The following is a 14485-nucleotide window of genomic DNA, read 5'->3' on the forward strand; positions in this document are numbered from 1 at the left end:
GAGCCCCCCCCTTTTTTTCAGTCAAATTGGCCAAATGCTTACTCATACCATTTAACACTTGATTGTATGTAAAGCAATGGGAAGAAGCAGGATTAAGAGTCAGATGGGTTCAGTACCTGATTCTAGTTCTCTGTCTTTTTAGATGTGCCCAGCCTCTCTTCTTCCCTTCCCTTCCCTTCCCTCCTCCACTTCCTCCTCCTCCTCCTCTTCCTCCTCCTTTTCTTCTTCTTTCTCTTCCTCCCTCCCTCACTTCCTCCCTCTCTCTGTCTCACTTTCTCCCCCCCACTTTCTCTCTCCCTCTCTGTCTCCTCCTTTCTCTTTCTCTCTCCCTCTCCCTCCTTCTCAGGACAGGGGAGTGGGCCTCAGCTAGGGCATCATTTTAGAGCTGAGACTAGCAGGGAGAGAAGTTTGCCAGGCAGACACATTGGGCCAGGAAGTGTGTTCTAGGCAGAAAGAACAGATAGTTCCAAGGCCCAGAGCGATGAGAGCGTCATATAACTGGGGGATGACAAGTGGCTGGCGGTCACAAGGAGCCAAAAGCAGGATGTTGCAAGGCAGGGGGATGCACTTGGCAGAGGACAATTCTGAAAGGCCTCAGATGCTGAAAGGCTTTTGTTTTTTTTTTTATCCTCTTAACCAGGATTTCACAACCTTGATGCTTTTGACATCTGGGGCTGGATAATTCCATGTTGCAGAGGGTTGGCTCTCCTGCATTTTTGATGTCTAGCCTATCCCTGGCCTCTGCCCACTAGATACCAGTAACACCCACCCTGCCCTCCAGCTATGACAGCCAAAAATGTCCCCAGATGTTGCCAAGTGTCTGGGGAAGGCAGGGGCAAATTTGCACCCAGTGAGAACCATTGTTTTAGGTGATACAGAGCTCATGAGGATTGGGGGGCAGGAGAGTGACAAGGTTAGAACACAACTTGAGATGGATCAGCACAGACTGTGGATTTAAGGCGGCTGACTGGAGAGACTGGGATGATGGGGATTGGGGAGGTTTTCACAGCAGTCCTGGAAGAAGGGAATATGGGTCTGGCTTGATATTGGGCCATGAGGATAGGATGTTGGTAGCAGATCAAGAGATAGGATTAGGAAGGACCAGACATGGAGACTCATGGCTGGGGACGCTGATAGAGGATCAGTAGCTTACAGCTATGACATCCTGCCCCGGGGCGGTCAGGATGAAGGCTGTCCTGGGGATGGGCACACAGGTCTTGGTGGCCCTTGATCAGCCACACAGCTCTGCTCATTCACTCACTGCAGACTTCTCTGTATGCCTGTCAACATCCCACCTTCCCCATCTCACTCCTACCACACCCAAGCACCCTGGCTCCACTCACCTGCTCTCCCATGGGTCCACAGAGAAGGCACCAGACACCCCCCTCTATGGAGCCTGCCCTGCTGACTCCCTTGGCTGAATTTTCTGGGCCCCCCTCAGCTTCTTTGCTGATGCCTCCTGTTCCCTTGAAGGCTGGGACTCAATCAGATTGGTAGTTCCAATGATCATTGGTGTTGAGCATTTTCTGAGTTCTAGCAATGTAGACCTCGTGAGAGCCCTTTTGCTGTAGAGGGAAAAAAGCTCAAGATGGGGAATGTTTGCAACAGCTATTGTCACCCAGGAGTCCTGTGTGGCTGGAGCCATCACCTCCTGTCCACAGCCTTGTCACCAGCCCCCCAGCAGCCCTCTTTCGGTTTTGACTTCTTTCTCATGAAGTTATGTGTGTGAGATTCATCCAGACAGAGCTAGTTGCTGTATAATGTTCTACTTTATATGTCATAATTTATCTAGTCTACTGTTGATAGATATTTGAGTATTTTGCAATTTGAAGTTGTTATGAACAATGCTGCTGTGAACATTCTACACCATGTCTTTTGATGAACATGTATATACGTTTCTATTGGACAGATACCCAGGAGTAGAATTGCTAAGGCAGAGGACACACATGCGTTTAGTTTGAGTAAAATAGGAGAAATGTTTACTTCTTGGTCTTCGGGCCAGGGATTCTTAAGCTCAGCAACATAGGAATTTTGGAGGCTGTTTTGTGCCGTATAGGATGTTTATGTTGCTCTGTGCATTATAGGATGTTCCACTTCTCTTTCCTCTAGATCAGTGGTTCCCAGCCTCTGAGATCTAATGCCTGATGATCTGAGGTAGAGCTGACATAATAATAATAGAAATAAAGTGCGAAATAAATATAATGCACTTGAACTCACGGAAAAACTGTCTTCCATGGTGCCTGGTCCCTGGTGCCAAAAAGGTTGGGGACCGCTGCTCTAGATGCCTTCTGCCCAAGTTGTGACCATCAAAGATACCTCCAGACATTGCCAGATGTTCCAGTATCCCCTGCTTTAGCCTGTGAGCTCTGTGAGGACAGAGACCTTTCCTCTGTTTATTCACCACCATCTCTCCAGGACCTGGCAAGCAGAGATATTTATTATGTTGAAAACTTCTGTAACTGTTTAAAAAACAGCCTTGGGTGGGAGTGTCTTCCCAGAAGACTTGCTGGCTGGAGCAGGGCAGTGCTAGGCACAGTGACTGCACAGAGCAGGTCCAGGTGATGCGGAGCAGGGACTGGGGCCGCCTGGGCCCGCCTCCATCGATGTGCAATTTCAGGGACTGGCTGGGGTCAAGGCTGAGGTCATCCTCCCTGATGATACCATCTTCCCCGGCAGGCGTGGTGTCCTGCATCTGCATGAGAGCAGTGGGATTCATGACATTGGCCTGCCCCAGTGGCAGCTTTTGCTCTGTCTGATCGTCGTTGTCATCGTCCTGTTTTTTAGCCTCTGGAAAGGAGTGAAGACATCAGGAAAGGTAATGTCTTTGTTTCTCTTTTAGTTGGGAGGTTGGCCTCAAAAAAAAAAAAAAGATGTTTTTTTCCTACCTGTAATTTAGGTAGTTGGCGAAAGGAAAAGGTGATGCTAGAAGAACAAAGTCTGAGTTTTCACCCCAGCTCTGCCACCAGCTTGCTGGAGACCTCAGACAAATCCCTTCCCTTTCCTAAGCCCCGGACTCTCCAACAGTAGGGTGAGAGGGTGTGAGTGGATTAGGGTTCTTCACACTTTCCCACCAAAGCTTTCCTAATAGCAGAGACCAGGGAATGAGGACACCCAAAGCCCAAAGCAACCTATTGACATGTATTTGATAAATCTTAAATTCTGGGGGACTAAAATTGCATGCCAGTCTTGCAGCCTTCTCTAGAATATAACCATTTCCTTCACTATTTTGATCATTCTCACTCCTGAATTTTTGAGTCAAAGAGAATGCTCTAGAAGATATTTGGATGAATCCTGGGGCATCCTCTGACACAGTGCTGAGTCCTCACAAGCGTTTAGGTTTCCTGGGGAGGGGAATACAGAGTTAGATGACCTAGGACAGCTTGCCAGAGTTGGTGTTCTGACTTAGGTGACACTGCCCCCTCTAGCCAGCCCCTCAGGGTGGAATATAATCAGGTCATCACCCACATCGATTCTGAGCCTGAGAAACATCATGAGAACAACAGCTCCATTTGGACCCTATGGGTCTATGTAGAGCTTGATTGTATTAAAGAGTCTGTAGCTGGGAAATATTCTATCCAGTGTTTCGGTTGGCTCTTGTTGTGTAATAAAAGAGCTCAAAATCTCATGATGGAAAAATAACAATCATTTTATTGTCTCTCATGGTTCTTTGAGTTGACTGGGCTCAGCAAGATGGTTCTTTTTCTCCATATGATATTTCTTGGGCTACATGTCTGGGGGCATGACTGGACTGGAACCTTTGAGATGGCACATACTCATTGAGGGCAGTTGGTACTGTTTAGGAGCTCAACTGGAGCTGGCAACCAGAGCACCTTGAGTTGTTTTCACATAGTTTTGCTGTGTGTCTTAGGCTTCTCACAGCATAGTGGCTGAGTTCCAAGAGCATGTTCCAAGGAAACAAACCCTAATGTGCAAGCAGCTCTTCCAGTCTCTCTTTACATCATGCTTGCTATTGTCCCAGGGGCCAGAATAAGTCTTGTGGTAAAGCCCAGAGTCAATGTGGAACACATGGAGTGTGTGTTCATTGGGAGTCACAAGGCAACAACCTGTCATAGTCAGGCAGCCTGAATGTATGAGAAGCTTCATTAGGCAACTGATTTTGGAAAGTGGGATGCATCAGGAATCTCTCTGGTTCTCCTAGAGTCTTGGTTAAGTGATAGATAGCAGAGATGGTGGCAAGGCACCATCAGCGAATGAGATTGAAGTCTGTCAAGAAGAGCTTGAAGTGGAACTCCCTCTTAGAATGTTGGAGTCATGGTTTCTGCTCCAAGGAAGAACCCAAATGAAATGCAGACCAGGGCGTGGAGGAATTCTAAGATAGAGCAGAACCAGGATCGGACCACAACCATCCCAATACCTGACACATAGTAGGTCTTCAGTAAATATTTATTGAAGAACTAATGAGGGAAGAAGGGACGGTAGGAAGAAGGGTAGGTGGATAAATGAGTTTGGGGAACCTCACTAAGTGTTCTTTTGAATCCACTTCAACTTTTTAAGCTGGAGAAGGAAATGACAACCCACTCCAGTGTTCTTGCCTGGAGAATCCCGTGGACAGGGGAGCCTGGTGGGCTGCTGTCCATGGGGTCGCACAGAGTCGGACGTGACTGAAACAACTTAGCATGCAACTTTTTAAGCATTTATGGATACCTCCTATGTGCCAGGCTTGGTGCTAGTACTAGTGATGCAAGAGTAAATAAGACAGATTCAATTAATTGTAGTATTATGTGTGTTACAGGCAGGTGTAGGTCAATCACATTTGTTCTTGCATCCCCATCCAGAAACATGTGTGTCTCCATTTCAAAAAAAATGGTCACAAACTATACATACTATTACAGATCTTGCTTTTTTAAAAAGCTTAACTTTCTTTACCTTGAAGATAATTTTTCAACAGGTAGTCAGGTTGCACTTTGAGATACAAACTTTGGGTTTTTCAACTGTCATTAAATCAATTTAGGGGGTCACCACAGTTTTTCAAGATGAAATTGTCTAGATAATAACAATGTATACTTCCTGTAGTAAAGTAAGAGCTGTCTTGTGGAATTTGTGATTCAGTTATAGCAATCCATGTGTCTTAATATGTAAGGTGTTTCTTACCATGGTTCTTATGGTCCAAAAAGCTGCATTAGTGGGCAGAAGGACGTTCATCAAACTGAGAGGGTCTGCAAAGACCATGCAGAAGGTGGCATTTGGGATAGAACTCAAAGGACAGGGGCAGGTGAAGATGGAGCAGAAGGAAGGCGTTGTCAATGGAAGGAACTGCAAGCGAAGTCACAGAAGCCCCAGGCCAGCCTCATCCAGCCTCTTCGTGCCTCTCCTGGGGGTCCGGAGCAGGGCTCTTCTGGCCTCTGCAGAAAACAGAGCTGCAGAAGGTGCATGAGCTTTGCTGCTGCTGCCAGCGTGTGTGAGGGGCCACCACGCACTTCTAGTATTGCACCCCCAAATTAAGTTTCCTACTGCCTTCACTGAAGGGGTACAGCCTGCCCCACCTGGCTTAGCACTTGGCTGGAGCAGGCAGGAGTTGTCTCTGAGGGGACCGATGCTAAAGAGATGAGGAGTGGAGCTGAGCAAGCTCCATTCCTTTGTACAAAGGCACCTTCAGACGAGGACTCATCCCCTCCCCTGAGGAGTGTAGCGAGGGGCCTGGCAGGGCAGGGGTGTTGGCCTAGGAAGCCCCACCCCAGATGAAGATAGGTCACCCAAAGTCCCCGCCCACATTTTGCTCACGTCCTCCAGTGTTCTGGTTGCTGAGCAGGCAAGGGGCCCTGCAGTCCATGGAGGGGCTTTCTAGAATAAGGAGCTTCACACAGGACACTGCTATGCTCTTTGTTTTTATACTTTGGCTCATGAGAAAACCACACGTGTTGCTCATTTCTTCCCAGACTACACCTAGAACAGGACACGGACCTTCTCTTAGCAGGCTGCCCCAGCCACAGAACTGGCCTGGGATGAATTGCGAATGTTTACACTTTCTGTCTTGGCTGGTCAAGGCTCTGTTTGGGAAGATGCATGACTTCACAGCTGGCACCTGGGATGGCAAGGGGCGGATACAGTCTGATCCAGGGAACAGGGTTACCGCAGACCACACACTCTGTGACCCTGGCTCACTGACCACCGCAGGGTGGAGGGTGGAGGTTTGAGTCAGGAGTCAGTTAGCCCCCAGGGCGTCAGGCAACCGTGTCAAACACAGTGCTGTTTGCTGCCCTGGAGTCCTGTCTGCCTCCTCCAACTCATAGTCCTTGGCTGAACCAGCCTTAGCAACTACAATCCTGTACTGAACATCTAAATGCTAACCTAGAAGGTTCTCCAAGACCATCTACTCCAGGTGCTTATACAAATGGGGACACTGAGGCCAAGAGACAGACAGGGTTTCATAGGAGTCTTGACAGAAAAGACTTGAACCTGGGGCTCAAACATACAGTAGCGAACAGGGCTTTGTGGTCAGATGCCCTGTGTTGGAGTCCAGACACCATCATTCCCTACTGGGTGACCTCAGGATGAATGATGCCCCCTAAGCTTCAGTGTCCTCACCTGCAAAGTGAGTCCCATTAATGGTCCTGCCAGCCTCCAGGGCAGTTGGGAGGATGGGGTGAGAGGTCCTTGGTGCTGGGCTAACAGATGGAAATTGCTTCATAAATGTTCCTCATCTGTCTTTGTCCCCTGCAACCTGGGAGAGCTTTAAAAAAATTTTTATTTATATATATATTTATTTATTTGGCTATGCCAAGTCTTAATTGCAGCATGCAGGATCCTTAGTTGCAGCATTGTACTCTTAGTTGCAGCATGTGAGGTCTAGTTTCCCGACCAGGGATCAAACCCAGGCCCCCTGCATTGGGACCATGGAGTCTTAGCCACTAGACCACCGGGAAAGTGCCAGGGGGGAGCTTTTAAAGCACGAAGTGCAGGACCCATCCCAGACCAATCCAATCAGAAACTCCAAAAATGGAATCTGAACTTTGACATTTTTAATCTATAATTTCCCCCAGAGTATTTTCATGTGTAGTCAGGGGTGAGAAGGAACAAAAAGGAAGCCACACCACCTTCTCCTCACCCCACTTCTCTGTTTTTCATTTTGGGCAAGATGGGCAGGTGTTTCTTCTTAGTCTGGGGACAGCCTCTTCCCTTACAGGTTTCTGGACAGGGCAGTTTGTATTTGCCCTAAATTGTATTTGCCCAAAAGAAAGAACTGCTACAGATGGGACTTTCTGCCCAACCATATCCCTCCTTGGGCAGTGAGCTTAGGAGGATATGCTTGAATGAAGGTAAACAAGGCAGGAAGAGAGGAGGGACAATGGAGGGCCTACAGGTGGGGGTGCCTGGTTCTACCTGGGGGTCAGTACAGGCAGCTTGTAGCAGAGGAGGCCTTGGGCCCTGCGAGGACCTAGTCTTCTTTCTTGCTGCCCTTAGCTTCCTCGATGGCAGCACCGCCGGTGCGCTGACTTTCTCCTAGGTGCAGCCTTGGTCTGTCCACGCTGTCCTGGAGTGCCCCAGGTCTGACCTAGTGACGGAGACTTCAGCATGTTCACTGTGGGAAGGAGGTGGAGGGAGGGTGTGACTGGCTCCTTCACCCCAGCCCTGCACCACGCGGGTGGCGGAGCCAGGCTCTCACGGCGAGCTTGTCCATCGCCAGGTCGTGTGGATCACGGCCACGCTGCCTTACCTCGTGCTGTTCGTGCTCCTGGTCCATGGCATCACGCTGCCCGGCGCCTCCAACGGCATCAACGCCTACCTGCACATCGACTTCTACCGCCTAAAAGAGGCCACGGTCAGTGCCCAGCCACCACCCACCCTTGGGCCAGGCTGTGGAGGGGTCTCAGTGCTCTATGTGGCCTGGGATGGGTCCTCCCCACTCTGAGCAGCAGCGTCTCCATCTGCCCAAAGACCGGTTTCATCTGCACCCAACAGTATTCGTGAGCCTGTCCAGCTCTGATGATCTGGAATCTGTGGTTCTAAGTGGCCTTTGCAGACCCCCTCTTTTCAAAGACAGCACTATCCTGTCCTGGGTTCTTATCCCTGCCCAGTGTCCTGGCCCCCTAACCCACTCCAACACCCCAGACCTGTTTCTACTCTGGTCTCCAACCCTGGCCTCTGGTACCATCTGGTCAGCATAAGGAGCAGCATCAGCCACAGGGAGACCCAAACCCTACTGACTGTCTCTCCTCACATCTCCTTCAGCTCACTGTCCTGCCCAGAGATTACCATGCAAGTGGGGTGAATTTGGAGTGGAGTCCAAAACAGCGGGGTGAGGCCAGGAGCAGAGACATCTTGGAGGTTCCTAGTTCCTTGAGCATCTTCAGATCATAGCTGAGATGATTTCCAACCTCCTTCCTCATTGCACCTCAGTGACAGCACCCCAGCATGCTCCCCTCAGAATCCCCAAAGATGTCCCCATACTCTTTTTGAACCCACGATATCCTGGCAGCGAGGACCAATAGAGGTTTAGGAGGGACACAGCTTCCATTGTCCAGGCATACCTCAGTGTTATAGCCCAGTAACCAAGAGGAAAACCTGCTTCCTTTGTAACTGACAGAAAAATAACAGCGTAAGAAACAAATCAGCCTTGCAAATTGTGAAGCAAGTCAGAGTTCTATCTGTTCTGCACTGTTCGCATATCTTAAATCTTTCCAGCAGTAGAAATAGCCTGAGTACCATCTGAAGGAGCAGCTCTGTCTTCCTCCATCAGATGGCTTCTCTTGTTACACCCTCTGCTTACAAAGTGGGGAGATGACAGAAGTCTCATAGCTCTGATGGTGGCTTAGTCCTGGTGAGCTAGGTAAAATGATCCCCATTGTACAGACGAGGAAACTGAGACATAGACAGTGAAACTGACCAGGGCTAGACCATGAGGCTGAGCAATTGGAGGAACTCAGATCTCCAGGCTTCCAGGCGTGCAATTTCATCATCCATCAGATGAGGGAAGCAAGCCCCATTGGCCACCAATGAGTCCCCACTCTCTGTGGGTTGGTCAAGCTACTAGGAATCGTAACTCCTTCCTGAAGCTGTTGTCTCCATAACACCTGAGATAGTCATAACCCTTTGCCCTTGCCACATCCACTTTCTTGCCTGGAGCATTTAGTTTATTAACTTTCAGTTTTTAACATTCTTTGAAAATCAAAATATCAAATTCAGCCTGTGAGTTCCTCCAGGGTGAGCTTACTCATGACCACCCAAGGCTGTGTGATGCCAGAGAGACCCCAGCCTCTCTCCGCAGTGATTTTGTACAGGCTGCTGGGGAGCAGGAGTTGTGAGACTGCCCCATCTCTGGCTAGATCTCATTTCTTGGGTCTAAGAGCATCCCTGGGGCTTCTCAGCCCATCTGAAGCAGTGAGGTAGTCCAGTTCTCCGGGAGCAGAGGGTGATGGCCTTTATCTGCCCATTTTAGGTGTGGATTGATGCTGCAACTCAGATATTCTTTTCCTTGGGGGCTGGATTTGGAGTCTTGATTGCGTTTGCTAGTTACAACAAATTTGACAATAACTGCTACAGGTAAGATCCTTCCTGGGACTCCAGAAAGCTCTAAATCCTGGGGACCTTCACAGGGGTGGGAGAGAGGGTTCTGGTCTGGAACAAGTCAGATTTTCTTCTTGGGTTTCTTTCCCTGTGAGAGGAGACAGAGTAAAGATCATCCCGGATGTTCCATGAACTCTGACATGGCCTATGGGGGTCCTGGTGAACATATGTCACTTCAGGACAATTCTTAAACAGTGCAAGCTGAGGAACTGGAATAGTTGAAGCCATTAACCCTGGGAAATCATGAGAATGCACAACTGTGACAGAGGGACACTGTGTGGCTTTCAGGGCAGCCAGCACTGCCTGTCTGTCCATCTGACACCTGGGGGGCAGACAAGGGTGGAATACCAGGCTGGTTGCTTGAAGGGTGAGGGCCCTGGCAGGGTCAGAACCTAAAACCACAGGAAAGAATAAGAAGCCTGCTCAGAAGACGGTGCTCCAGATCAGCTGGCTCTGTAAGCATTTAATGCTGCCTCCTGCAGGCCCAGTGCTGTGAAGGCTTCAGACAAGGGCATAGATGGGGGCTGCTTTGTCACTCTCTGCCAAAGTCTTAAGACAGAATCCCTGGTACAAGACAGAGTAGGATGAATGCTTGCCAGTGGGACAGGCTATGGGGAGGCTAAGGAAATGGGGCAATCAGCCCTCTGATAGAGGATCAATGAGAACATAGAGGGTACATTTGAGGTGAGCCTTGGCAGAGTTAGGGTTGGGATAGGCAGACGTGGAGTGGGTGGATCACTAGCAGCCTGAGCAGAGCCAGGAGAGGTGGTATGTTTGTGAACCAACAAGTTGACTGGCTTGCTCAGAGAGCATGTGTTAGAGAGTCCCACGAAAGAAGGCTGGGAAGAAGCTGAGGTCATCTTAGCAAAGCTCTTGAATACCTGGGTGAGTTGAGAGGCACTGGGGAGCTACAGAAAGTTTGTTGAAGAAGGAGCCTGGTGATTCAGTCTCCCAACAAGAGTTTGATATCAGTTACTGGTATCAAAGTGTTTTATCCAGCAGTTGTTGACCTATTTCCTACATCTACCAGGGATGGTGGGGCACTGGGGTCTGAGTGGCATCAGGCAAACTGAAGAGGGGAATGGCATTTGAAGTCATGGATTCCATAGATGGTCCATGAGCATGGTTGTGAAGAGTCAGACCACTTGAACTAACAGTCCTGCTTTTCCCCAGGGATGCCCTGCTGACCAGCACCATCAACTGTGTCACCAGCTTCATCTCCGGGTTCGCCATCTTCTCCATCCTTGGTTACATGGCCCATGAACACAAGGTCAACATTGAGGATGTCGCCACTGAAGGTGGGTGGGTAGTCCTGCCCGCTGAGAAGGAAGGGGCTGAGAAACTCACGTCTTTCTCAGCTGTGCAGTTCTCCTGTGGCTGCAGGACCGAGGGGAGCTGGGCATGGGGCTTTCCCTGTTGCTGCTGGATGGACTTTGAGGCCTTCAGTAGAAATTCCAGGCAGAATCTTCTGAATCAGGCCAGGCCAGATAGGTTTTTGGAGCACCCACTCTGTACCAGCCCCTGGGCTAAGCACTTGACGTATCTTGGTTTAGTTCTGGCAGTGCTGCCAGGCAAGTCTTAATGGACCCACTTTAAAGATGAGAACGCTGAAATTCAGTCTATTAAAGTTGTTTCAGGTCGCCCAGCTAGTGAGTCATGCCACTGTTTGAGCCCTGACCAGTCCTGCAGTAGAGCCTATGCTTCCCCACTGCTTCTCATATTCTTTTTTTTTTCTTCTCATATTCTTATGGCCACAAAGAGGCTGAGACTTGGGGAGGGGCTGCCTATGATGAACTCTGAAAACTCACAAAGTTTTGAGAGTAAGAGGATCCCTCACGAGGCGTAGGAGGTGGGGTTTGAGAACCATTGCCTGTAGCTGGCCAGGAGAAGGACTGCTCTCTGCCTTGGCTGTCTAAGGTCAGCCTCTTTGGCACATGTGTATCTGCTTAGTCACTCAGTTGTGTCTGACTCTTTGGGACCCCATGGACTGTAGCCCAGGAGGCTCCTTTGTCCATGGAATTCTCCAGGCACGATTACTGGAGTGGATTGCCATTTCCTTCTCCAGAGGATCTTTCTAACCCAGGGATCGAACCGTTGACATACTGGTGATATGAAACTGATATCAAACTCTTGGGAAATCAAGTCATCAGCCTCCTTCTTCAACAAATTTTCCATGGCTTCTGAGCACCTCTCAGCTTCTCACCTATGCATTCAAGAACTTTGTTAAGATGACCCCACCTTCTTTCCAGCCTTATTTTGGAGCTGGCTTCATCAGTCATACTTATTTGTTTATTTTCTTGGCCTCACCACATGGCATATGGGTTCTTAGTTCCCTGATCAGGTATTGAACCCACAGCCCTTTCACTGGAAGTGCAGAGTCTTAACCACTGGACTGCCAGGGAAGTCCCAGTCCATCGTCTTTAGAACCTTGGTTTGCTCTATCTACACATGATTGACCAAATATGATGGGGGTGGACTGGGGCTTATTGGGCCTCAAAATGCTCCCCTGTCATCTGCAGCTCAGACCCACAGCCCCAGCCATTGATGAGGTCCTTGATGTTTCTTCCAGGAGCTGGCCTAGTCTTCATCCTGTACCCAGAAGCCATTTCTACCCTCTCGGGATCCACATTCTGGGCCATCGTGTTCTTCGTCATGCTCCTGGCTCTGGGAATTGACAGCTCGGTGAGTGACCTTTTCAGGATACCATCCGCCCCCAGAGACTAGCCTCCGACCCTCCCTCTCCAAATACACACACACTGCTAAGTCTCAAGTTTTCCCCCATTCAAACCCCTGATTAGTAGTTGTTTCCAGAAGGCCCTATTTAAATGCAAGCAAAGAAATCAGTACTCAGAAAGGCAATGATGATGGCATGTGTGCTCACTTGTGTCCACCTCTTTGCGACTTCATGGGCTGTAGCCCGCCAGGCTTCTCTGTCCACGGAATTCTCTAGGCAAGAATACTGGAGTGGATTGCTGTGCCCTCCTGCAGGGGTCTTCCCGACCCAGGGATCGGACTGTCATCTCTTGCATCTCCAGCATTTGCAGGCGGGTTTTCTTTTTGTCTCTGAGCCACCTGCCAGGAACCAGGAGAAACCGCCTTGGCACTGTGGAAATTTATATTAGAAGGGACCTGGGATAAGCCAGCCCAGTACTCTCCTTTTACAGACGGGGAAACTGAATTCAGAGTTTCCTAACTCCTGTTCTCTCACCAACCATTCTTCCCATGGTATTTTATCAGCATCCACTCAGGCTGAGTGAGTGGACAGGAGTCAGGTCCCTGTTGATAAGGGGGAGAGAGGAGTTAACTCCTGGCCCCCTCTCACATGGTTTCTGAGTTCTGAGCTTGGTTGACAACAGGGCAGAAGTGGGGTGAGAGGACAGAGAGAAAGTCGAACCTGCTGATTTCTCTAGAAATCTCTTGGGGGTGTGTGAGTTCAGAGCTGCTGGGAAGTCCGAGGGAGCCGGGGACCTGAGACTGGGGTCCAGGGAAGGACTCCTTAGGCTGAAAAAATTTACACAGCCTTAAAGCTGATAATTATGGTCTATTTGGTGAATTTCCTAAGGACTTCAAGCCTGGGAGGCAGCCTATCAGATTGCTCTGAGGCTGCTCTGAAGAGGTAAGGTAGGAGCTAGGATATATAGGAGTTTTGCAACAAAAACCATGTGGTCAGTGTTAACTAAAGAAAACCAAACATCTCAAGTTAACGAATTTAGTGCTTTTCTTTAAGGGAAAGATGCGAGAGTCTGGGCTCACTGAAATTATTTCTTTAATATGTACCTTAGCCATCTAGGGCCAGTATCCTGTTTTTTCCCATCTTGAGTCCCCTCAGGGTGTACCTTTGGTTGGGAGCTGATGGCTGGAGCATCCTTTGTTTGCTGATATGGCGGGCCACAATTTTCATTCACCTCTGCATCCCACCCTGCCCGGTCCCCTCCAGATGGGAGGCATGGAGGCGGTCATCACCGGCCTGGCTGATGACTTCCAGGTTCTGAAGCGACACCGGAAACTCTTCACATTTGCTGTCTCCTTTGGAACCTTCCTTCTGGCTCTGTTTTGCATAACCAAGGTGAGGGGGGCTTGGCTCTGGGTCACCTGGGGCTCATGAGGCCGCATTTTAATCCAGTTAGATATTCCCAGACTTGAAGCAGAAGGTAGGACAAGGGGGACCATGGCAGTACCTCGTATCCTGAACTCTGTGGTCCATTCCTCTAGGATTATATCCCATTGTCGTCTATCCCCTCTAAGCCTGAGGATATCCAGGCAAACCTGCTTATTGGTTTGGGGGTGGGGACCAGCAAAGGGCCATTTTAAACTGTCAGCTGAAAAAAGTGCACAACCCGAAAGTTGAGAATTAGGTTTTATTTGGTGAACCAAACTGAGGACTTAACCTGAAAGTGTTAGTTGTTTAGTTGTGTCCGACTCTTTGCGACCCCATGGACTGTTGCCTGCCAGACTCCTCTTTCCTTGGAATTCTCCAGGCAAAAATACTGGAGCAGCTAGCCATTCCTTTCTCCAGGGGATCGTCATGACCCAGGGATTGAACTTGGGTCTCCCGCACTGCAGGGAGATTCTTTACCATCTGAGCACCAAGGAAGCCCTAAGCCTGGCTCAGCATCTCAGATAGCTCTGAGGCGCTGTTTCCACAAGGCCAGGGAGGAGCCAGGATGATTTCGGATGCATGCAGCAGGAAGCAGTAGCTTGCAGTAAGCAGTGGCTGGAAACACGACCTTAGTTCCCTGACTGGAAACAAACCCTGGTTACCTGGGTGGAAACGAGGAATCCTAAACATTAGACCATAGGGGCTGGTGCCTAGAATCTCTGTCCCTAGTCCTTGTCTGCCTTGTAAGGAAAAATCAGGCAAGGAGACGGAATGTATAGAAGTAAGTAAAGTATATATTAGAAAAGCAGAGTGCATGTGGAAAGATGCATGGGTGAACTCAGAGCTGCTAGAGTCACACCT

At 49.3% G+C, this 14485-nt stretch overlaps 1 protein-coding gene across 1 annotated transcript in view; it reads left to right on the top strand.

The window, feature by feature from the left end:
* SLC6A2 (solute carrier family 6 member 2) overlaps positions 1-14485 on the top strand; it is a 42383-nt gene that overhangs the window by 17556 nt on the left and 10342 nt on the right. Inside the window, exons 5-10 of the mRNA XM_043898504.1 lie at positions 2677-2815; positions 7646-7780; positions 9398-9501; positions 10699-10823; positions 12095-12207; positions 13463-13591. Of these exons, the coding sequence (XP_043754439.1) occupies positions 2677-2815; positions 7646-7780; positions 9398-9501; positions 10699-10823; positions 12095-12207; positions 13463-13591 (745 nt within the window). The remainder of the gene's footprint in view (positions 1-2676; positions 2816-7645; positions 7781-9397; positions 9502-10698; positions 10824-12094; positions 12208-13462; positions 13592-14485) is intronic.

The sequence above is a fragment of the Cervus elaphus genome, chromosome 4 (assembly GCF_910594005.1).
Source record: "Cervus elaphus chromosome 4, mCerEla1.1, whole genome shotgun sequence".
In the NCBI taxonomy this organism is placed as follows: domain Eukaryota; kingdom Metazoa; phylum Chordata; class Mammalia; order Artiodactyla; family Cervidae; genus Cervus; species Cervus elaphus.